Here is a 24,384-nt window from a genome sequence, read left to right on the forward strand (position 1 = left end):
GCGTTGGAACATAAAACTGATAATTTCAGAAATGGAGAAAAATACATATTAGAGATGAAGTATAAGTGAAAAGAGAATAAGCTTTGGGAGAGAGTCTCTAAGCCTTAGATTCCTTCTCTGTAAAATGAGGATAATAATACCTTCCTTGAGAATTACCATAAGGATTAGAGTTGTATATATAAAATGCCCAGCTTAGTGCCTGGGCCAGAGTGCAGTCCATAAATGTAGAGAATAAAATAAAAGATATTTTCTTCATTTTCCATAATATTTTCAATGTAGGCAGCAATCCCAAGGGAAATGAAAATACACAAAAACTCGTCCATGAATGTTCATAACAGCAGTATTTGTAATAAATAAAAAGTAAAAACAACCCGATGTCCATCAAATGATGGATGGATAAACAGAATGTGGTGTATCCACACCATGGAGTATTATTTGGACATAAAAATAAAGGACTTACTGATACATGCTGCGGCATGAACCCTGAAAGCATGCTAAGTGCAAACAGTCAGACACGAAAGGCCCCATGGTATGATTTCATTTATATGCAATGTCCAGAAAAGGCAAATTCATGGAGACAGGAGGTAGAACTGTGGTTACCAGGGGCTGGAGCGGGGGAGAGTGCGAAGTGATTTCTAGTGGGTACAGATTTCTTTTGGGGGTGATGAAAATGTTCTGAAATTAGATCATGGCAATGGTTGTGCGACTCTAAATATACTGAAAACCACTGACTTGTACGCTTTAACTGGGTAAATGTTAGATATGTGAATTATATCTCAGTAAAGATATTATTATAAAAAAATGGGCAATAAGGATGCCCTCGTTACTATGCAAAGAGAGGTTCTGTGTGGTGTTTGTGAGAAGTGAACCCTTATGCTCGCTCCATGGTGCCCCTAGCCTTGCTTTTGCTGTTTTCTGATTCTATTGCTATTTTACTGAGAGAATTATTTAGACCTTGCCCAACCCGTGCATGCTTGTCTCTCCTTTTTCTTTGAAAATGATTTCATTGTCTGTGAAAGCAGGGGAGTTGACATTATTGCTATCCTCCCAGCCATATTTGAAATATTTAATTACAGAACTATGTGCCCTGAGTGTGCACAGGTGGATGGACCATGGCTTAATAGCCGCATAATGTGGCCTTTGTGTCAGGTCCCTGGTTTCCAGAGATCCCTCGTCATGCTGGAACGTGTTCATGGCATTTCAGTCTAATGGTTCTTACAGGATATTAACAGACCTTTATCTCTAAAACCAGGATATCTGACTTCTCTTGAAACTGTAGAAGATTTAGCTTTCCTGGACACACATTCCAACATGGCAAAAATCTGATGGAGCCTGCAGGTGTCCCTTCTCTCACACTGTTGCCTCATACTTAGTCTATTTCACTCCTTGACGTTATCTATGCTCAGCCTTTGTAGGCATTTGGGTTGGACTGGGGAAAGTTTTCTTGAATTCTTCATTCACTCATTTATTCATCAGGCCCATGGTTAGTGCCTGTTTTATGCAGTCAACTCTCGTCGGTGCTGGGATGCTTCTACCCTCAGGGAAGAGAATCTGGTAATGGAGAGAGACAGAGAACCAGTTAAGTACAATGCAGGAGCGAGGGCAATGCTGGGAGTATGGGTAGAGAATCGATGTGTCATTTCAGATTTCAGCATCCCATCCACCCTGGGGTGTTTGGGGGCCGGGACAGCTTTAGGGCTCCCGGAAAATGTGTCACTAGATCCTGTGAGTGTTCTCTTTAGTATCAGGACTCTAGCTGTTGACTCTGCGGGAACGTATTCCACTAGTAATTCCATTTCTTCAGGGCACACCCACACTCAACAGAACTGGAAAATTCAGCAAGGAAGAGAAAAAAGGAAATGAAGAGTGGGTGAAAAGGAGCAGGAAGAAGAATAAACAAAGGGCAAAGGGAAAGAAACACAGGAAAAAGAGTATTTACCCAAATGAGAAACATACTTATCTCGTCTCAGACACTGCCGCTGATATTTGCATAGAATTCCAAGAGTTTTGACTCCAAGGAAAATGATGGTGAAGCAAACCTCAACAAAGCTTGGTGACAGATGTGAGCTGCACTTGTGGTGAGCACAGCGTAACGTGCAGAGTTGTTGAATCGATGTGTCATACACCCGAAACCAACGTAACTGTGTGCCAACTCTACTTCAATTAAGAAAAAAAGGAACTAATGGATCTTCCCATTCTCTTGCTTTGTTTCCTTCTGGGACAAGTCCCTCCTTTCATTCTGAGATGATCACTCTGGTCCCCTTGATTAATGACCTTGACAAGACAGAGAATTCCTTCCAATCTGACAGGTGCATTTCCACTCTCTGTGGGTGAGTGGGGGAGGCGGTTTGCATTAGGGTTGGGATGGGGCATCTGAGGCCTGAAAGGAAAAGTGCAGGCTCTAAGATCCACTGTTTGCATGACTTGACTTGAGCAAGTCATAGCCTTTGTCCTTCAGCTTTCTCTTCTATACGATGGAGAGATAAAAATAATGCTACCTGAGCTCATTATAGGGCTCAACATGGGATAGTGCATGATACACAGGTGAGGGGTTCTTGACACCAAGTGAGGCAAACGGTACCTCAGAATCAAAAGTGTCAAGGAATGGCTCATTGTTCATTTTTAATTAAGTTCATCTTCACTTTAATATGATGGTATTGGGCCTTTGAATTAACTTTCAACTGGTCAATTGGCAATTTTTACCATTTCTCTTCCCTACCCTTTAGGAATGAAATTGATTCATTGGTTGATTGTATTTCCAGAAACAGGTTTTTTCTTCCTTCCTTCCTTCCTTCCTTCCTTCTTTCCTTCCTTCCTTCCTTCCTTCCTTCCTTCCTTCCTTCCTTCCTTCCCCTTTCTTTCTTTTTCTCTCTTTCTTTCTTTTCTTTTCTTTCTTTTTTCATCACTCTTACCCAGACCTCAGATGTGTAATGCTTATGATCGTTTCTGGGATTAAAATTGGACATATTGAGGGATGTTGAGGGAGTAGAAATATTTATTTTGTTGGTGAGGAGGGTTTCGTGAGAAGTGAGTTTTCCTGATTTCTTAGTTCATTAGGAAGAATCGCTACTGATTGACTTGGTAGGACCTAGGAAAAGGCTTTTGTTGGGAGAAATCGCCAGCCCCCCAGTCCATGTCCATATCGTTAACCATATCCAGATCTAGTTTTCACCCAGCAGACAGATTCTAGATCTTTAAACAACTCTACACAGTAACCAAGAAGCAAGAATCCATTAGCATGTTTTTTTTTTAAGATTTTATTTATTCATTTGAGAGAGAGAGACAGAGACAGAGAGAGCACAAGCAGGGGGAGAGGCAGAGGGAGAGGGAGGAGCAGACTCCCCGCTGAGCAGGCAGCCGGGCATGGGGCTTGATCCCAGGACCTGGAGATCATGACCTGAGCCAAAGGCAGACACTTAACCATCTGAGCCACCCAGGTGTCCCCCATTAGCATATTTTGCCAAGTGGCCAAGCCTCTTCCCTTGGGCAGAACAGCTGCTGGTGAGGCTTTCTGTCAGAGCAGAGACTGAGGTGGTTAGGACTTGATGGCATGAGCTTTCTTGAAAATAAGTTTCACTAGTTGCTTCAAAAAAATTAAATCTTATTTTTAGGTGGGAGCTTTTTATTTTCTACACTGGTGAGTCTTTCCTTGCTGGATGCATACAAGAGGCAGTTAAGAGGGTAGTTCGGTTTTTGAAGTCCCAAGTTGGAAAAATCACTTTTGCTACCATACTAGTCATGGCGTGACTCGTCGAGGTGATGACTAACCTTGTTGTTCATTCCATCACTGTTCCCGTAAGCCCTGGGGTTTGTATTTTGCAGGTTCTGGGGCAGCAAAGAGCAGGCACTGCTCAGCGTTGCCTTCATCCTGGCCCATGATTGTAGTCCTGTTGTTCTGTCTCATCAAAAGTCTAGGCTTTCTGAGGTGGCAGGGGAGCTAAGAATAATCCCTGAGGGTCAGTGCGGATGGAAGCAATCAGGAGTACCGTGTGGTCAACATCTGTGTTTCACCTGCTGAGCGAGCCAATCTGCATCCTTAACGTGGCTCCAGTGGCCCCACGCTCACCAATGTTGGGTTTTACCCTCACAAGCTCGGAAGGACTTGTGGTAAAAATAAATGAGTCAGTTCTAATTATTTCAAGTTGGCTGTCAGGGTAAGAGCCAAGACTGAGGAATGAACACTGACCTTCTGGAACAAGGAGAAATGTCAGTGTGTGTAGACATTGCCAGAGAAAATCGCAGTGTTGTTTTTTTGGCACAGCCAAGTAGTAAAGTTGTATCATCCCGCAGACATGTTTATTTACTGGTCTGCTCCATGAGCTCTCACTTTCCCTGTAACAGTGACCATGTGCCTGCTGGCCCCGGGACACTTCCTTCCCCGAGGAGAGGCCCTGCACTGTGCTGTTGATTGCATTTGCATATGTCTTTGTCTTTGTCCTAATTTGACTTGGAATCTGAGACTCACTCACGGGCCTTTGCTGATGGGCACAACTAGCGAAGAGGAGACAGGACCTAGAGGCAGAATCCTAGAGAAAGTGGATGGGCAGCCAGCATCATGGGGAGTAAAGGCCCAGACTTCCCAGGGAGCCCAAGTGGATGTCGCACTTGTGTCTACTGGCTCTTCCATTCCAAACACTAGCTCCAAAGACAGCCAGCAAGGACCGACGTACGGAGAGGGGCCTGACCAGGAGCACTGCGGGCATATCGGGGACCCAGCTCTGCCAAAGGTAGAGGGAGACCTCTTAGTGGCCTCATGCTTTTTAGAGGTAAAGGGAAGCCACTGTGGCGTCGTGGCCTTCAAAGCAGATTAATTACGTGAGGACTGGCATGGCCCCCGAGCTGAGCACACCTTGCTGTCTCATCCTGAGCCAGAGAGCCCCAGGGAAGAGAGGGAGGGGGTGTTGGTTGAAGTGTGCCTCCGCTCGGCTGGGAGGATTGTGGCCACGGTGCAACAGGCTCCCTTCCAGGGAGCGTGTTCTAGCTAGTGCCTGCTTGTGCTTCCACAAGCCGTGGTTTTCGTTTGACTAGCAACTGCCATCACCTGCAGATCACCTCTCCAGACATCTCTTCACATCATGTGTTCTTCAAGGACTTCCTGAGGATGTCTGTTACCTTGCTGGGTGCCTTTCCCAGTCTGATGGGAGAAGCTAGCCAACCCGAGGCTCTTATTCTAGGGGACTGGAAGGAGCTTTCAGTTGGGAGAGATGTCGCAGCTTCCCCTGAAGGGGGTCACATGTTCTGACTCCTCAGCTTCTTAGCTTGATGGAAAAATCCTTCTCGGCCACAGTGTTTTCTGTCTAGCTCCTCGTGGGGACTCCCAGCAGGACAATCACCACACTGTTGCTTTGTGCTGTAGGGCTCTGAAAATAGAGCTGCTAACTCAGGCCTCCTGTTTCCTCCCGGGACCTCACATCTGGGCCTTTGGTATCTCTCTGTCCAACCCTCCGAGGAGACCAGCGCCGGCATGCTTTCGTGATTGTGTATTCCAAAGGAAACACTTTATTTTTTTTTGGTCAGAGGGATGAAAAAGGCAGCAGTTAGAAGTGTGTGCCTGGATTTCTGTTTATTTGCCTGGGCCAGGGGAGTGGCGGGGCAGGACAGTTGGTCTGAAGGGGGGAATGCAAGTCTTCCTCAGTGGACTGGCGGGGTCAGCGCTGGGACAGTGCAGGAGACTGGCCCCGCACATCAAACACGGGTGTCCGCAGACCTCCGACCACAGCTGGAGGATCTGTGCTTTTCCCGGGAAGCCTGAGAACAAAGAGCAGCTTAACAATTTGGGGAAGTAACTGAATAGGAAACTGTTTTCACTCCATAAGGAGAGTATTTTAAATCTGTGCTTCTGTTTTTAATTAGACACCTCTATCTTTGCATACACCCAAGCAGCTCACCTCTACGGATGTTGGTGAATAGTGGATCCTCAGGCGGACTTTGGAGTTGTTTAGTCTGGACAGCAGGAAAATAAATTTCATACAGTGAGACCGACTTTGTTAAAATGATGAGGAAAGGCATCGACGCAGGGAGAGCAAAGTGAATGTAAGTCCCGGGTAATGAAGAACCAGCAACTGAGGAAAGAAGTAGATGCTGTAGGAATTCTCCTACACTATTTATCGTAATTTGGGAATAAGGTAGAATTCCTGTAATTTTTTGCTAACACTGCAGTCAAGACATTTTTTATTTTGTTTTGTTTTATTTTACTCTTGCTCATAATATGTTGAGCAAAGACTCATGGGTGTTCGAGCTGATTCTCAGCTTCAGGAATTGCTCTATACGTGCTTCCTACACTGAGATGAATGGTTGGACTCTCTTCATGTGCCCTTCATGGCTCCTTCGCTGGACGTGGGTGGCTGGTGGCCATGTGTCACAGTGGATGTGATTGTCACTAACATTCTTCACTTCTCAGCATAATCACAAACTAGAGGGAGCCTGTGACCCTCTCCCACGTTGCTTTCTGGACCACTTTCCTACCTCCTTATGTTACCCCATTTTTGTCCGTAGGCGTCCAGCTGGTATGCCTCAACACCAGCTGCATACGTTGCTGCTCTCCCTCTCGAGGTAGTGGAATTTCCGGGTAGGCCTGTGGGTCTCCTCCCTCCTAGACCTTGTTCTGAAGGGAGAAGCTGATTCTAATCTGATTTCCAGAAGAGACTTGAAAGTAGGTCGAGGGGCGCCTGGGTGGCTCAGTCCGTTAAGCCTCTGACTCTTGATTTCAGCTCAGGTCACAATCTCAGAGTAGTGAGATCAAGCTCTGTGTCGAGCCCTGCTTTGGGCTGTGTGCTCAGTAAGGAGTCTGCTTGAGATTCTCTCTCCCTCTGCCTCTGTCCCTCTCACTCATGCGTGCTCTCTCTCTTTCTCTCTAAAATAAATAAATAAGTCTTAAAAAAAAAAAAAGAAAGAAAGAAAGTAGATCGCATTGGCAATTGGCCTCAGCTCCTGATCTTCTATTTTTTGGAATAATATTTTCAGTAAGGCTAGTTTTTTTTTTTTTTTTAAAGATTTTATTTATTTATTCAACCGAGACAGAGACAGCCAGCGAGAGAGGGAACACAAGCACGGGGAGTGGGAGAGGAAGAAGCAGGCTCCCAGCGGAGGAGCCCGATGTGGGGCTCGATCCCACAACGCCAGGATCACGCCCTGAGCCGAAGGCAGACGCTTAACCATTGTGCCACCCAGGCGCCCCCAGTAAGGCTAGTTTTAATTCAAATATCCACTTTACAAAATAAGATTTTCAAATATTAGTCCTATACCTCTATCCCCCATTTTTCTATACCCTATGACTTAAGTTACATAGTTTCGTGTTACTTGATATTTTACAGAAATTTACTCCCTATGTAAGATGGGGCTCCACTATGCTTTGCTTAACAATTTATTTTTTTCTCTTGAATATTTCTGAATTTTCTCTCCTTTAAAGATTTTGTTACTTTTGGAAGAAGAGTGACTTCCAAAAGCTCAAGTAGGAAGAACAAAATCCATCACAGATTGGGTTTAACAAAATCCTATTTATGCAAATTGCCTATATATGGAAGAAGCAAACTCTGTTCACACCTCTTCATTTGCTCTTATCAAGATTATGTTCCTAGGGAACCACTACGGCTGAGAATGGCCCTGGCTTTTCCTTCCAGGAGGGACTGCTGAATTGCTCATAAATTCTAAGCATTTTTACTCCCTTTTAAGAGATCAGGCACCTCTGTCTTTCCATGACTCTTCTGTTTACTCTCCCTGCTTTCTTCCCTTCTTCCCTTTCTTTCTTCCTTCCTCTTTTACTTTTATTCAATGTGGTTTTTAAAAATCAGGAATAGATGTTGAATTTTGTTAAAGACATTTTTAGCGTTTACAGAAGTAATCATATGATTTTTCTTCAGGTCTGTTAATATAGTGAATTATATTAATGGACTTCCTCTTATAATGAACAATCCTTGGCTATGCTATGTAATATTTTCTTAGTAGGATGTTGATTCTGTTTGCTAGTATTTTATTTAGGATTTTTGCAGCATATTCATTAAAAGATATTGGTCTGTAGTTGTGTTCGTGTCTTCATCAGGCTTAGACATTAGTATTGTACTTGCATTATTAAAAGAACTTGGAATTTTCATTTGTTTCTCCTACGCTCTGGAGAACAAGCTACATAGCATTGGAATTATCTAGTCTATTAAGATATCTGGTAGAATTCCCCTGTGAAACCATCTGGGCCTAATATTTTCTTTTTTCTCTTTCTTCATTTCTTCCTTGGTAATTGTTCTGCTTAAGTTTTCTATCTCTACTGAAGTCAGTTTTGCTAACATGCATCTTCCTAGGAAATCCTCCATTATATCCAGTTTTCAAATTTATTTTTCATTGAGTTGTGCAAAATAATTGAATGATTTCTTTCATATAATCATATTCCCTTCATCCTTGCCAATTCCTATTTTATATATCTGTGTTGTCTTGATAGATTAATAAATGGTTGCTTTATTTATTTTCATCAAAAAAAGCAAAATTTTAGGGGAGTTTGGTGGGAGGATGGGTGAAATAGGTGAAGGGGATTAAGAGTACACTTATCACAATGAGCACTGAGTTAAGTATTGTTGAGTCACGATATTGTACACCTGAAACTAATATAACATTGTATGTTAATTATACTGGAATTTTACAAAAATAAATTTTTTTAAAAAATAAAATTTTAATTTATTAGTTCTATCCTTTTTCTGTTTTATGCTTTTGGACTTTTTTCCTTTATTATTTATTTCTTTATGCTTGTTTTGTTGCTCATTTTCTAGCATCCTAGCAGGAATTCAACTCACTTATTTTTATTAATTGAAGGTTATAAAACTGAATTTTTCTGTGATCATTGCTTTGATTGTATCTAAAAAATCTGATACATACTGTTTTCATGATTAGAATTTCTGAAATTGATTTGTGTTTCTTCTTTCACTCAATAGTTATTTAATAGAGAATTCTTAATGAAATTTTTTGGTTTTATATCTTATTACCAATGTCTAGTCTTATTGCTTTATTATCACAGAATGTTGTTTACAGTCTTTCAATTTTGTGGAGGCTTTCTGTGTAGTGCAATTGTTGGTCAATTGTAAATGTTCCACATGCATCTGAGAAGAAAGCATATTCTCTCACATTGTGTCCTATAGGTCCTCTGTATATTTACTTCCTCCCCTTTGCACCATCTTCACTGAAAGTGGTATGGTATGTGACTCTTCATCTTGGGGTTGTAAGTTCGAGCCCCACATTGGGTGTAGAGATTACTTAAAAACATAAAATCTTTTAAAAAAATAAGTGGTATGCAATAGCTAAATCGTGGAAGGAGCCGAGATGCCCTTCAACAGATGACTGGATTAAGAAGTTGTGGTCCATATATACAATGGAATATTACTCAGCTCTCAGAAAGAACGAGTTCTCAACATTTGCTGCAACATGGACGGCACTGGAGGGGATAACGCTAAGTGAAATAAGTCAAGCAGAGAAAGACAATTATCATATGATTTCTCTCATCTATGGAACATAAGAACTAGGAAGATCGGTAGGGGAAGAAAGGGATAAAAAAAAGGGGGGTTATCAGAAGGGGGAATGAAGCATGAGAGACTATGGACTCTGGGAAACAAACTTAGGGCTTCAGAGGGGAGGGGGATGGGGGAATGGGATAGGCTGGTGATGGGTAGTAAGGAGGGCACGTATTGCATGGTGCACTGGGTGTTATACGCAACTAATGAATCATCAAACTTTACATCAGAAACCAGGGATGTACTGTGTGGTGACTAACATAACATAATAAAAAAAAATTAAAAAAAAATAAGTGGTATGCTAACATCTCTTATTATCAGTGTTTCTGTTTTTCCTTGCAATTTCCATCCTTTCCATTATATCAAGGGTTGACAAACTACAGCCTGTAAACCCATTGCTTATTCTTGTAAATGAAGCTTTATTGGAATACATTCATTTACGTATTGTGTGTGGCTGCTTTCCTGCTACAAAGGCAGAGGTAAGTAGTTGCAACAGAGAGTGTATGGCCTGCAAGCCTGGAATGTTTACCATCTTGCTCTTAAAGAAAGTTTGCCAACCCCTGTACTCCATGAAGGTACAGGGATGTTTATAGTTATTGTATCTTTGCTGTGAATTGTGTCCTTTAGCATTATAAAGTATCTTTCTTTGTCATGGCCAGAATTCCACCTTATTTGATGTCAGGATTTTAACTCTTGCTTTCTTTCTCTTCTCCAGTTGACTGATCTATCTCTTCATTTTTAGGTGTTCTGAATAACTTTGTTTTAGATATCTATCTTATATATAGCATGAGTTTTCTTTGTGATACAATTTGGAAGTATTTTTGTTCTAATAAGTGAATTAAGCTCCTTTACACATAGATCAATTTGTTAAACTTTTAAGGTAGAGATATGTTTTGTATACATTATTTGAAGACTTTTGAGGGTACTCTAGTTTGTATAAATAATGGCAACATTAATCCAAAATAGGTGAAGATAACTTAGATTTTTTAGTTTTATATTGGAAACTTGCTTTCCCCTGGAGTGTGTGTGATGACAGTACCACAGATGAGCAGTCTTGTTGTGATCCGAAAACAAACTTGAAAAGAAAATGTAATTGAATTATTGCTTAAATTGATACTTGTCAGAGAAGTTAAAAGGCAGAGTTTACATGTGGATAACTAAAAATTAAGCCAAATAGGAAAATTTCCAACAGGATTAGCTAACTTACTCTGGTTTAATTCATTTTCTGCTGATACAGTTTTAGCACAACCACATATGCTGAGCCCTGAGTTTTAAGGATCTAGTGACACAAAAATGATTTTAAGCCGTATCTCTCAATTCAGGAATCTGTTGTCTAGTTTGGACCATGAGGGATGTCATTTTCATACATACATTTTTTCCCCTCGGAACTGGCCATTCTCCTTTCAATTAATCTGAGGTCTTTGGGATTTCCCCCTCTTTCTTTGGAAGACAGCTGAGCTATATTGTACTTTCTCTCACACAGGGCAGCCACTGACCACAATGTGGATAATACAACAGAAATACTCAGGGAGTGGTTGAAAAATGTACAGAGATTCTATCACTATGTGGAGTGGAGGCCTATGGATGAACCAGAGTGAGTAGCAAGACAACATTTTGTGAACTTTATTTATCCCACTTCACTTAACTACTTTTCCAGCCATTCAGGTGTCCGATCTTGGAGGCATATATGACTTCTTGGGTTATTTCTGTATCTAGGAAGTTACAAGGACCTGCCATTTCTTCCTTTGACAGCTCTTCATATTCTCCTGCAGCCACCAGCCAAGTTCAGGTACTCCTTAGTTCACAAATAAATTGCCACAGTATATATTTAAAAATACTGATATTATTTATTCATATTTTGAGTATAAGTCTTTTATATTTGGTGGATCATAGTGAAACATTTGTGTACTTTTTGTACATACTGTGCTCTTTTACTTATCATATTTTTATAATCATTCCATAGCAATTATTAAGGGGTTTCTTCATTATCTTTATGACTGCATAGTATCCAGTATATGGATGTACCATAACGATAATGAGTAGTCAATCCCCTACTGATGGGCATTTAGGTTACTTCTTCTCCTAACCATAGCAATTCATTAGTTGTTTCCATCTTCAAGATCATCCTACATACCATACTGCCAAATCAACTTACCTAAAAGACTAATGACGTGGCTTAATTTCACTGTTAAAAGGACTCCAATGGCTCTCCAATACCCACAGAACAAAGTTCAAATACTTCAGACTTATACTTTTTAAAGATTCCATGAACTTAACACCAACAGCTACGCACCTATATGTCTTGCTTCTTCCCAAAAGAAAACTGCTTTGTCTAGAATGTTCCTTTTATTTTCAACCCCAAGCTGTTACCCATGCAGGTTTGTTCCCCAAGCGGGCCCTTTCTGACTTTGTAACCAGCTCTCATGCCAAACCCCACCTACTACAGAAAGCTGCCCCTAATATTCCAGCTACAAAGATCTACATTTCTCTCAGCACTTGTATTGCTTATTTACCTACATCATCCTTTTTGACACAGCAACACTTGTAACTAACTTTGTTAATTAACTATGTAATCTATGCATTTCTTCGAAGTGATTTTTGGGTTCTTTGGTAGAGGTTACAGTATACAAATACTTCATCGTTTCCCCCAGTGCTATGTTCTTGGCAGGCACTAAATTAATACTTGTTGGATGAACAAATGAGCAAATGACAACATGAATAAGTGTATTTAAAACGGACTGTTGTAAATGTTCCCAAGGCTACTGCAATTCTAGCTTAAGAAATTGTAGAAGTAGAATAAATTGAGTTGCCTGAATTTTTGCCCAGGATAAATCATTTGTTGAAAGCCAAATTTGTATAATAATAATAATAAATGCCATTCCAGAGTCTCTTTATATCGTCTCTTTATATATAATAGTTTTATTATATGTGTATGTACATATATATTTCAAATCCCAGCATATGCTCCATATATCAAGCAAAACTTAACAATGAAATCTGAACACTATAAAGGATTTTGAATGCTTTTCTGGAGTTTCTTATAATGGAATTTGGCCTAACTAGAACAGCCAAAAAGACTATGTACCTACCTTGCATCCTGGTATTTTCTCTGTGCCCAGATCTTGACTAAATATATTGCATGCAAAGGTCAGTGTGAGAAGTATTAGTGAAGGCATTTTGGGGGCAATATATTGAGGAAAACAAGACTCCACTGATTTTTACTGAAGCAATAATTGGAAAGACAGCTTAGAGAGCCCCTGTGCAGGACATAGTTTTATTAATCGTATTTATATAATTATGTTTTCATAATTATATAGGCATATATAGGTCCTACTAGTACAGCCAGAAGAACTTGAAATGATGGCTACTGGGACAGTATCAACACCCATACCAGTTGGAAGCTTTCAGAAGGGTTCTTGAGGGTATGCCAGTGTACTTGCTAACAGCCCTGGCTGTTTCGTAGACGTTAATAGAGATTCCAGTGACGTTACGCATCTGCTCCACGATCTCACTCTACTGGGATAGATCGGTGTGTTAGGCTCTGTGGAATCCTTTACTGATACTTGATCAAGTAAATTTAAACTTTGGCGTTTTTTTCTGGGAAACTCATATTTTTATGCTGTAAAATTTTTAAATTTATTTGATGGCAAAATATATTAATAAGTGCTTAGGAACATGAGTTTTGGGGGTATGCCTGGATTTAAATTCTGACTGTGTCCCTTATTAGCGTGTAGCATTAGGAAAATGACTTGACCACTCTGCGCCAATTTCCTCATCTGTGAAATGAAGAGAATGGTGGTACTAACCTTGTAAGGTTCTTCTTAGAAACCACTAAAATATTTCATATGTGTACAGTAAGCCACAAGTTACTTAATCTCTGCTTCCTTATCTGTAATATGAGGAAGATGATAACAATAGCAGTACCTACCCCCTAAGGTTGATGGAAGTTGAAATGAATTAGTGCATATAAACATTTAGGACAGACCCTGGAATATATAGGCATTCAATAATTTTAAGCTATTATTGTTATTATTATTATTATTTTAGATCTTACCCTGATGAAATTGGACCAAAGCATTGGCCAGGCTCCCGGTTTGCCCATGTGATGAAACTACGGCAGGCGGCCCTTCGAACTGCGAGGGAAAAATGGTCAGACTACATTCTGGTAAAAAAAGATGTTTGATTTCTTGACAGCTGTTATCTAGAATGTGTCCAAATCAATTGTCCAAAACTTAAGACTGTGGGAGCTATTAAAACAACCTTTTGTTTAAGAACCAACTCCCCTATCTTTTTTTTTAAGTATGCTCCACGCCCAGCATGGAACCCAACATGGGGCTTGAACTCACAACCCTAAGATCAAGACCTGTCAAGACCTGAGCCAAAACCAAGAGTCAGAGGCTTAGCTGACTGAGCCACTCAGGTGCACCCCGCCCCCTGCTTTCTAAAAAAGATTTATTAGGGAAGATTCTTAATAACTCTTTAGAAATTTTTTTCAGATGTAAGAAATTAATTATATAAAAAAAGATTCAAATTAACAGCTCCAAAACTCCATTCCCTTTTGTTCCTTGGTGACTTGGGGGAATGTCATCCCCCTTTTTTTAAGAGACAATGGAGTATTACTTACAGTAAGTAGCATTCCACCAGCATGCTTGTGGCAGTTCCCCTGACCCCTACTTCTCACAGGTGTTGTCATGGGCTCAGATGGATGCTCTGTGTACAGAGGTTTTGTGTCACAGCTGAGGAACCCAGAGCTCGGGGAACCCACTGCTTGTATAGTAAGCAGTAAGCAAACCTGCTCTTTCTCTGGGAAAATGTGTTACCTCATCTTTCAAGGTTACCAGCTTCACAAACAACCCTGAGAAATGGCCCAGTTAAAGGCACAGTCAGGGCCTTGCAGCCCTGGCAGGGAAATGACCTCTCTTGCTTGGCTTCTTGGTTGCTCCTAAGTTATGTTGGGTTCTCATGGAGAATTTCTCTCTATGGAGAGGTTCCATCACTTTTCGTAAAACTTTGGTAGTGGCCCAGAAAAATGCTGGACTTAATGATTAGGAACCAGTGTTATCTTCTGTCCTTGTCCTCTAGGAACCTAACTTAATTGGAAAGGAGGACAGCTTCCTAGGCAGCAAGTTGCTACAGTCCTCATTTTCCTTTCTGACAGGGGCTTTTTTCTTCACAAGTTTATGGGAATCGAGTTCCTCATCTGTAGCCCCCAAAATCCATTTAATTTTTTTGGTGAGCATTTTCCACTACAGTACTAGAAATAACACCAATAAAGCAAAGACAATATGGTTTCATTAGACTTGTCACTGTCTGCTCTCCATCACTAAACTCTGATTCCTAAAAGGAATACTTTTGACCTATGTCCATCCCCAGCCCATAACCACAACAAAAATCAGCCCAATAATTTATCACACATGCCATAATTTCATGTATGTTTTCAAGTTGATGATATTTAACATCATAAAGCTGTTTAAATGTCATTGAAACATACAAATGCTGAGTCTCACATTTTTGGGTGAACAGATTGACTATCCTAAGAATGAAAGCTTCTGGTTATTTGTGTATGCGTGGTAAAATATAAGTAACATAAAACCTATCATTTTAATTTTTTTAAGTATACAGTTCCGTGAGATTATTTATTTTATATAAGAGAATCTATTGTTAAACTATCCCTATGTATGAATCAGTGTTAACATGGACTTCTGCTAAGAGAGAGAAAAGCTTCCTGAGTTGATATAATGCGCATTCAACAAAAATTCTACTTGTAACATTAAAATGGCATGAATGGATCTGTTTTGGGCCATTTTGGCATTACTATGGACAACCTAAATAAGTCTGTTCATTTGTACTTAGGCTGGGCCCTCAATGAGTGTTTTTGTATGAATCTTTAAGAGCTCTTGGGAGCTGTTAGTGGTTAATAACCACTAACCAAGGTGTGGGTTGGGTGCTGGTTGAGTGTGTACCCGGTATGGTAACATCAATTTATTGCCTGGTGCCTTACGCAGAGCTAGACATGTGAGTCTAATGTATTTTGCCCGAATGAACGCCATCCATCTTCAACAAGTTTCAGTAAGGAGAACATAAAGAACTGGTTCCATGTCTCATGAGCAAGTTTCTGTGATCTTTCAGAAGTGCTGGGTTAGTCTTGAACCCAATACTGAAAAGTACTTTTTCACCTGATATTATCCTTTTCTTTTCCTAGTTCATAGATGTTGACAACTTCCTGACTAATCCACAGACCCTCAATCTAATGATTGCAGAAAACAAAACCATTGTGGCACCCATGCTGGAGTCTCGGGGCCTGTACTCTAATTTCTGGTGCGGAATCACACCTCAGGCAAGTCTTCTGGCTGATGGATTAAGGCAGTGGGTTCTAATAAGGCACCCATATGTCCACCATGGCCGCATTCATCTTTTTCCTCACTTCCTCCCTTGAAACGTGCGTGTCATGGTAGTAGAGGAGTAACCATGTTCAGGAAAGGAGGGAAATCCATATCCAATGCATAATCCAGTGAGCTCTTTTGTATTAATGAATGATGAAGAAAATATTCTAATGAGCTTAGCCTTGGAAGCTTTAACTTAACCAATAAAGCTTACTGATATTTGTACTTTTGCCCTCTCAGATTCTGAGATTTAAAAAAAAAAATAGTACTTTTTGGTATTAAAACATTAGAACACTATAGAAAAATTTGGCACTGGAAAAAAGTAAAAAAAATTATGTGACTCCCCACCATGCTGACATCATGGATAACAGCGTGTTGCTAATAACTATATCATCAAGTGGCTATAATGCAAATTACTTACCCTTTCTCTTAGTTTGAAATTATTCAAGTTGTTTGCAACTTTGAACTATTATAATGACCATGATGATTAATGTACATTTTTCTGTATTTAATATTATGTCCTTAGGATAGCTTCTTAGAAGTAGAATTCCTGAGTTGAAGAGTATAAATATTTTGATGACCTTTGATATATGTTGCCAAATTTATTTCCAAAGACACCTAATAATCAGAGCTGCTATGGTAGCTGGTTTTTACAAAATTCAAGAGAAAAACAAAATTTTAAATTTCCATCATCTCTTTTTTCCTTTGTAAAATCTTCAAAGTCGAGAACTCTGTTACAATGAATGCTTCTGGTGCTTGTATTTTTAATTCTCTAGTTAATAAATTAGATACATTAAAGAGAGAAACCAGTCAATGTAGTATATATCAATACGGAATAAGGCTGAGCTAAAGGAGGAAAAATTGTTAAATGTGTTCGCATGCTCAAAGGGATAAATTTTGAGTTCCTCTTTTATATTTGGTTTGGTTTTGGATGCAGGAGTCCAGTGGCGTGCTGATAAATGTTTAATAACTGGCTCTCTGTGGGGGAAACGCCCTGATAAGGTACTCCCACCATGTAAACAACTTCAATGTTGTCGAAGTGAGGGAAAGGTAAATAATTGCAGTGTAGCCACTTGGTGATATAATGGCAAAAAATATGCAAAGCTACCATCTGTGGTATTTCAGAATGGTGGGAATTAACATGATTTCTTAAAAACAGATTTTAAGCTACCAAAATGTCAACTGGCTTGCAACATTTCTGAAAATTTAACTAACAGCAGGGCTAGCACACTGCTGGATGAGCCATTCCTCTTTGGTTACAATTATTTCCTGCAGTTCCCAGAGATCTTGAATGCATGTTATCCACATCTCTTTTAAGGAGACATTAAGTTCATATTTATAAAAGACATTGAGTTCCTTCGGGAGAGAACATTTTATAAAGTTCATTTAAATTCATGCACTCTCAGTTAATAATCCACGGTGTTTCCCATGGTGGAATCACTCGAGGGCCGTTTTTAATGAGTTACGTGTTGACACCAGGAAAACGGGTGGATTACCATAGTAACTACAGCCTCTAGGTTTTTATTATCTCCTTATTTGCTTTAATCATTAAAAGCAAACAGGAGAAATGTGCTCACTTATTTTGCACAGTAAAATAGAGAGCAACTTAGGGGCAATTCTAATTTTTTCTATCTTTTTTTTTTTTTTTTTTTTTGGCTTTCTACCATCCTAAGTCAGGCTTCTGCTAGGGTAGGACCAGAAACAGCCAATGACTTCATTAGCTAAAGGCAGGCCCTGGTTTCCAGAGCCTTTAAACACATCCAAAATAGAATGACCCTGGTGTTGTCTGGCCAAGAACAGGAATGATTTATTACCAACAACATTCATTTTTTGTCAAAAAAGACACATCATCACCTACACCTGTCTTCAGGAGGCATATTCATTCTCTCTCTCTCTCTCTCATTTTCTCTGCTTCTTTCTGCTCACCCTCAGGATATTCAATGATTCATCGTCCTGAGTTTTCCAAACTTCTCATTCTGAACATATTGTTCCTAAGTAGTCTAGAACTTTGTATTTGACATGCGTTCTCAGGCAGTCCTTCAAAGAACCAGTGTGTCCTTTATCCCTTGGAAGGATGCTCATAAATTGAAGGATGTTCAGCAATCCTTAAGTTAAAGGCTAGTAGAACATTGTAGCAATAATACTACTTCATATAATGAATTACAGTTGTCAACATATCTTCAGAGACCTTATCACAGGTGAACCATTCTACAACCCTGTGAGATAGACCAATCAGCTGTTATCCCATTTTTCAGGAGAAGAAAGTCAGCTCAAAGAGGTTAAGCATGGGCTGAGATCAAATAGTTAAAGGAAGGTTACGAGGACTCTACCCCTCACATCTTTTAAGTTGTTAATTTGTGATCCTTCTACGTTATTATGTGGTCGGTGTTAGGGGGGGCTCAGCTAGAATACCTACCTAGACCCTGAAGGAAATGTCAGAGGGATAGAAGAGGCTCCAGTGCCTAATGCGGGGGTACTAACATCACAACAGAAAATGTGACCATAAAACAAGGCGACTGATCGATGAGCATGCGACAAGTTCTCTGTCCACGGAGTATCGTGCCCTTCAGGGCGCTGGCTCACACTCATTCCATGAGCCTGCTGTCGCCTAGAACATTTTTGGAAATGCCTTTCAAAGCTTCCACATACATTTAACATCTTCATACATACATCGTGCATCTTCATCTTTTCTGGAACAGAGCTGAGCTTTGGCAATAGTCAAGTTATAACTGGTGCCGCTGGAGTGTCGGCTCCCGTGGACGCCGTGCTTCGTGAGGGCTGAGACCGGGGAGGCCTACTTACTGCTCAGTCTCCAGCATCTAAACACTGCCTGGCACATGGCAAGTCCTCAGTAGATGGTTTCTGAATGAGCGGTTAAGTTTGGGGGGAAAACAAGCTGGGTTATTCCAAACCAGTGTGTTCAACACCACAGAGTAAGAAGGTTGGTTGTCCTATGTGCCCATCCAGAAAGAACTTTCAAAAGGAGACTCCCCAAAAGAGTGTGGAGCAGTGGCGGCTTCACCAGAATATTGAATAAGTAACTGCACTGAAGGACCGTGTTTGTATGTTTAAGCACTGCACATTTCATGAAAAATCTTAGCCACCTAAAGTAGTAATTTTAATCTTAGCCAATATATTTTTTAAATATTTTATTTATTTATTTGACAGAGAGAGAGAGACACAGCCAGCAAGAGAGGGAACACAAGCAGGGGGAGTGGGAGAGGAAGAAGCAGGCTGCCAGTGGGGCAGGGAGCCCGATGTGGGCCTCGATCCCAGCACCCTGGGATCACGCCCTGGGCCGAAGGCAGATGCTTAATAACTGAGCCAGCCAGGTGCTCCTTAGCCAATATTTTTTGATGCTTTCTTGGTGCTAGTCCCTATTCTAAGCATTTTTCAGATTTTACCTTGCCTAATTTTTACAGGCAACCCCGTGGAGTAGACCATGCCATCAATCTTGGTTTACAGATGGGAGAATAGGCACAGCAAAGTTGAGTCACCTGACTGGTACCTCCAGACAATAAGTTGCTGAGATAGAATTTGAACTTGGGCAGCCAGACACCAAAAGCTGTGCTTTTACCTGCTCTGCTCCACTACCTCTTAGTACTTAGACTTCACATTCAATCATACGTCAACATAAAATATACTTTTATGAGATCATTAAATCCAGAGATAGGCTGAAACCAAAATTATTTCTGATAACAAGACCCTTTAAGTATGATTTTCTATGCAAATAACATTTCTTGAGCTCTATTGGAAATGTTCAGGCCCAGATAAGAAAAGTGGAAGTGACTTTGCTTGGGGACTTCTGCTTAACTGGTGGTGGCTTGGACGGAAGCAGCCTAGCGGAAGACTGGGAAAGATGAAGGCCTCAGATCAGAGAACAAAGCCCACCTATTTCTTTTTTCCAGGGCTTCTATAAACGCACCCCAGACTACCTTCAGATCAGAGAATGGAAGAGGTTGGGCTGCTTTCCCGTCCCTATGGTTCACTCCACATTCCTAATTGACCTCAGGAAGGAAGCCTCCGACAAGCTGATGTTCTATCCCCCGCACCAGGACTATACCTGGACCTTTGATGACATCATCGTCTTTGCCTTCTCCAGCAGGCAAGCAGGTACCGATTGTGTTCAGTTGTGCTGTCACCATGGAAACACTGCAACTAACCAGCTCCTGTGTTTTGTACATCTTTGTATAAAATAGTCCTATATAAACCTTTTCTTTCAGGTAGTATTAAAGAGAATTGTTTGCAATTCAGGACCCTCTGTTGCTGTCCCTGTGAGCACCAGTGACCAAGAAACCAAGGCCGGCCCTTCCTCAGAAATCCTCTCTCTCTCTCTCTTTTTTTTTTTTTTTTTTTTTGCGTGCTGGGGACGCAGTGCCGGCGGGGCAGCCGTGAGCGGGTGGTTGATTCTCTGTGGTGCTGCTGCATCGTTTTGTTCACTATAGGAATTTTTTATTAATTAGAAAACTGACAGAAGCTCAAGACAACACTGGCAAAGACCGCAGACTTTAAAAATAGAAGTTTATCGTTTTTTTAAAAGTCTGAGCTGGCGGAGTGGCTCTGTTCCCCAAAGTTTTCAGAGCCCCCGGCTCCTTCTCCATTGCTTCTCCATCCTCCATGAGTATCGTCCCTAACTGGATGGCCCAAGATATCTCATCGGTATGGATGCATTCTAGCCATTGAGTAAAAGCTGGAGAGGGAAGGGCACTCCTTCATTTATGGAGTTGAACATGTCACTTCATGCATATCCCCTTAGCCAGAACTTAGTCACAGGTCAGCACGTAGCTGGAAGCAGGGCCCAGAATGTGCTCTTTATTCTATGCAGTCTAGAGCCCCAGTTCTCTTACTCTAAGGGAGGAGGGGACAGATCTATGGAGGGGACCAGCAGTCTCTGCCACAGTCCCCATGGAAGGAAAGGCAGAGCCAGAGTCTTTTAAGAACCACTGGGAAGCAATTCCGGTGGGGCCCGTAGGCTTTTTGAGGAAGGCAAGTCAGTAGGAGGGTAAGTGATTTCTCTTGTGTCACCCTGCATGTGCTGTCAGGGAGGCTTTCATTCATGACGGCAACTCAGCAGGAAGGTACATGACATTCCTAAAGCAAAGCTGTATTCTCAAGATCATTCACCTTCCTGAGAGAAGTCCCATTACCCACGAGCCAGAAACGTGCCACTTCACCACTAGCAAAAGTGAGCTCAGACACCAGGCAGATGGTGAATAAACTGCTGTCATCATATACATTAGGGGGGATGCGATCAGGACCCTAGGCAACTGAGGCAGGTTGCTGGCAGGTGAGAATATTGATACAAACTCAAGCTACAGCTCACACATAAGGCCATCTTTAAAGCCATTGGTGTCCCACTCATCAGTTGTAGACTTGGTAGGAATGAGAATTTTGGTGGAAATGTGGAAGGCTGATTATTTTCCCTTGGCTGCTAGAGCCATTTAGCTGGGTGTAGGCATTCTTGAGCCCTGTGTCAAGGCAACAGCAGGGTTCATATCCTCATCTGGACTGGGAGTTTCCATGAAGGTTCTTGGGTCGATGTTAATGGAAACTGCCTCTTTTAACTTGGTCTGTGATTTGCTCTGACTTCTGCAGGATGGGAAGCAGACTCGGGACCTTCTCATTCCTTTGGGTTGTGCCAGTCCCTTTGCTTCCAAGCTTGTAGTGAGGAAGTTCCAAGAAAGTGAACTATTCACAATTACAATAATGGCCCTTGTCTAACAGAGTCCTCTTTGATAGTGCATAAGGTATTATTGTGACCCATGCACTCAATTATTAGGATGTATTTTTTAAACCAAGAACTGGATTTGGGGCTGGAAGAGTGACACAGGCTGGATAGGAATTTTTCAGCTCTGTCCTTTGCTTGGCCTGTTCACTCAGACTTTATTTGTTATGGGTCAGACTCCCATAGGCTTTCCCAGGACATTGAAAACAGGTGGAGAGGCCCAAAGCTATTTGGTGATTCAACTGGGGAGACAAGAGGTAGAAAAGAAAGGAGAGGGAATCAATACTCTAGGCCTTGCCTTCATGCCTGGCATCGTGTCAGGCTCTGTGTTACTTGGGGAGATAAGGTCTTTACACGTGGAAACATGAGTAGTAGTTGTGAAGCAGGGAGAGCTGAGGGTCACACCAGTGGTATAAACCATGAACACATCAGGGGTCAAGCAGGAAAGAATCACTGTCATTTGGGGGAAATGAAAAAGCTTTCCTGACAGTCCTGTGGCTCCAAGGTGGAACTTGAACTTCTTTTGAAGTATTTCCAGGAGAGACAAGAATGAGCCTGGGAGTCTCATGTGGCCCACAGAAGCTTTGCCTTTCGAAGATTCAAAGCAAAACACTTTCCTTCTCCCTTGCAAGAGTCTTAATGAAAGATGATTTCTGTTCTCTTGTTCTCAGTCTGAGAAGCTCCTTAGCTGTGTTTCACCCATGAAAGCATCATTTGTTAAATGTCCAAAAGGCAATAAAGAGTCTGCACATACCCAGCGGGACCGTCTAACTGCAGACCTTGATCCTTAACCTTTCACCTCTGACTCCAGTCATTGCCACATGTGGCGTGATGAGTGAGTGGGGCAATCCAAGTGTGCTGGTGTGCTGGGGTGTGGCTGCTGATCTAGCTCCAGAGGAGAGCACAGGGTCATAGATGAGTCTCTGTGGCTATAATGAAGCCAAGGTCAGGAGTTCACGTCCCATTGTGGCCAGGGATGTGGGCTTTGTATCATGGCCACAGGAGCCATCTCTGGCGCCGGCCAGTCATCTTCCGAATGCCTGCTGTTGAGTCAAAAATGGCAAGAGCTGTGGTGATGGGAAGGCAGATCTGCCTCCTGAATGGCACTGGTGGCAACCAAAGTGCCTCCCGTGTGCGAGAACAACTCATTATTACTGGTTCTGAGACTTGGCTTCAGAACCCTGGGCAGATAGAAAGATACTTGGCTTTGGATCTTTAGGGACAAAGTTTTCATGCTAATGACTTAATGTGTGACCTTGGACAAATCATATCTGATTTGTCATCACCTTTCGTCATCACCAAGGTTAAAAATAAGCATATCAATTTGCCATGTTAAGGTATTATGTGAGTACAAGAAAGCATCTGATATTTTCACAAGTACAGAGCTTCAAGGTTTAGTTCTATTTACCATTCTTTTCCAAAGGGAAAAAAATTGTTTTCTCCAGAAGTAGCTTTCACTGAGAGTACCAGATTCCTTTATAGACTTTAATTATCAACACATGTCCTTTTAAAATTTTTATGTTTCTATCAAATTATCCATGTAAGTAGTTGAAGGAGTTCAAAGAGTCCTCAAGATTTACCATAAAATTAGAAGTCCCCTACACATCACCCCCCCGTACCATCATTCCCCTCTTCTAGAAGACAGACACTTTTAACTCTGATGGTAGACGTATAATATTATATCTGTCTTTCTAAATAATATGCTCGTGTTGCTACTTCTTGATTCTCCGGTTTTGCTTGAGGCATTATCTACTGACGGATCACTACAGAAGATGAGGAGTTAGCCCTCTCTCCTCCCTGTGCTCCCTCAGTGCAAACACGTTCTTCCCAACACCCTGCCCTCTCGGCAGAATTACATGGTGATTTAAGATAGATCATGGCCAATGTTTTTGTTGTTAGAGTTATGTGACGAGCACTGGGCGTTATAAGCAACTAATGAATCATTGAACACTACATCAAAAACTAATGATGTACTATGTGTTGGCCAATTGAATTTAAATTTAAAAATTTTTAAAAATTAAAAAAGAAAAAAATAATAGAGTTGTGCAAACCTAATTCCAAGCTGAGCCACTTATAGACTATGGTTAGTTTGCCTTCCATAATTAACTTAAAAATTGACTTTTTTTTTTGCTTAGTTTTATCATTCCCAATACAATCGAAAACTAAGCCCTAATTGTCTAAAACCTCTCTTAGAATGGTCTGATTTTTCAGATGTTCTTTTTGCACGTTTGTGAAGATGTCTCTCCTGGAGACTTCTGATGCACTCGCATCTGAGTGGGGCCACACCTATCAACCCCAACCCGGGAGGCGTTCCCATCCCTCCCACGTGGATGTCTCTGTCAGTCATGTCTCAGGTCTTCCTTGTTTTCCATGATCTGCCCCCTCCTCTTTTTCTTCCCTTTACTTGTCCCCTTCTCTTTCTCCCGCATGATCCAGTCACTTTTTGAGAAAGCGTGATGGTCAGTAAATACTTACGACCTTGCCTGTGTGAAAATGCCTTTCTTGTCCCTCCACATTTGATGGACAGCTTGGCTAGGTCTCATCTCCCCTTTTTACTGAAGCTTTGGGAAGGTGAATGGTAAAATGATTTACCTAATTAAGATCGAGAGGTCACCGAAGCATGAAATCACTTTCCTTCCATTTCCTCATCTCATCATGACTTTGCAAGAGGCTACGTTTGGCTCGCAGCTCCTCAGAAGCATTCATGTGGGCAAACAGAGTTAGTGAGTTCACTTGGTGAAGCAAGAGAAGTGACAGCATGTGCTGGACAAGCCCTGATTTGAGCCAG

The 24,384-nt window shown here is 41.3% G+C and overlaps 1 protein-coding gene across 1 annotated transcript in view; it reads left to right on the forward strand.

Annotated features, from left to right (window-relative positions):
* Nucleotides 1–24,384, forward strand: part of COLGALT2 (collagen beta(1-O)galactosyltransferase 2) — a 106,556-nt gene that overhangs the window by 49,173 nt on the left and 32,999 nt on the right. The window contains exons 2-5 of the mRNA XM_026509210.4: nt 10,972–11,082; nt 13,536–13,653; nt 15,691–15,825; nt 19,780–19,984. Coding sequence (XP_026364995.3) covers nt 10,972–11,082; nt 13,536–13,653; nt 15,691–15,825; nt 19,780–19,984 — 569 coding nt within the window. The remainder of the gene's footprint in view (nt 1–10,971; nt 11,083–13,535; nt 13,654–15,690; nt 15,826–19,779; nt 19,985–24,384) is intronic.

Source organism: Ursus arctos, unplaced genomic scaffold (genome assembly GCF_023065955.2).
Source record: "Ursus arctos isolate Adak ecotype North America unplaced genomic scaffold, UrsArc2.0 scaffold_2, whole genome shotgun sequence".
NCBI classification, from domain to species: Eukaryota; Metazoa; Chordata; class Mammalia; order Carnivora; family Ursidae; genus Ursus; species Ursus arctos.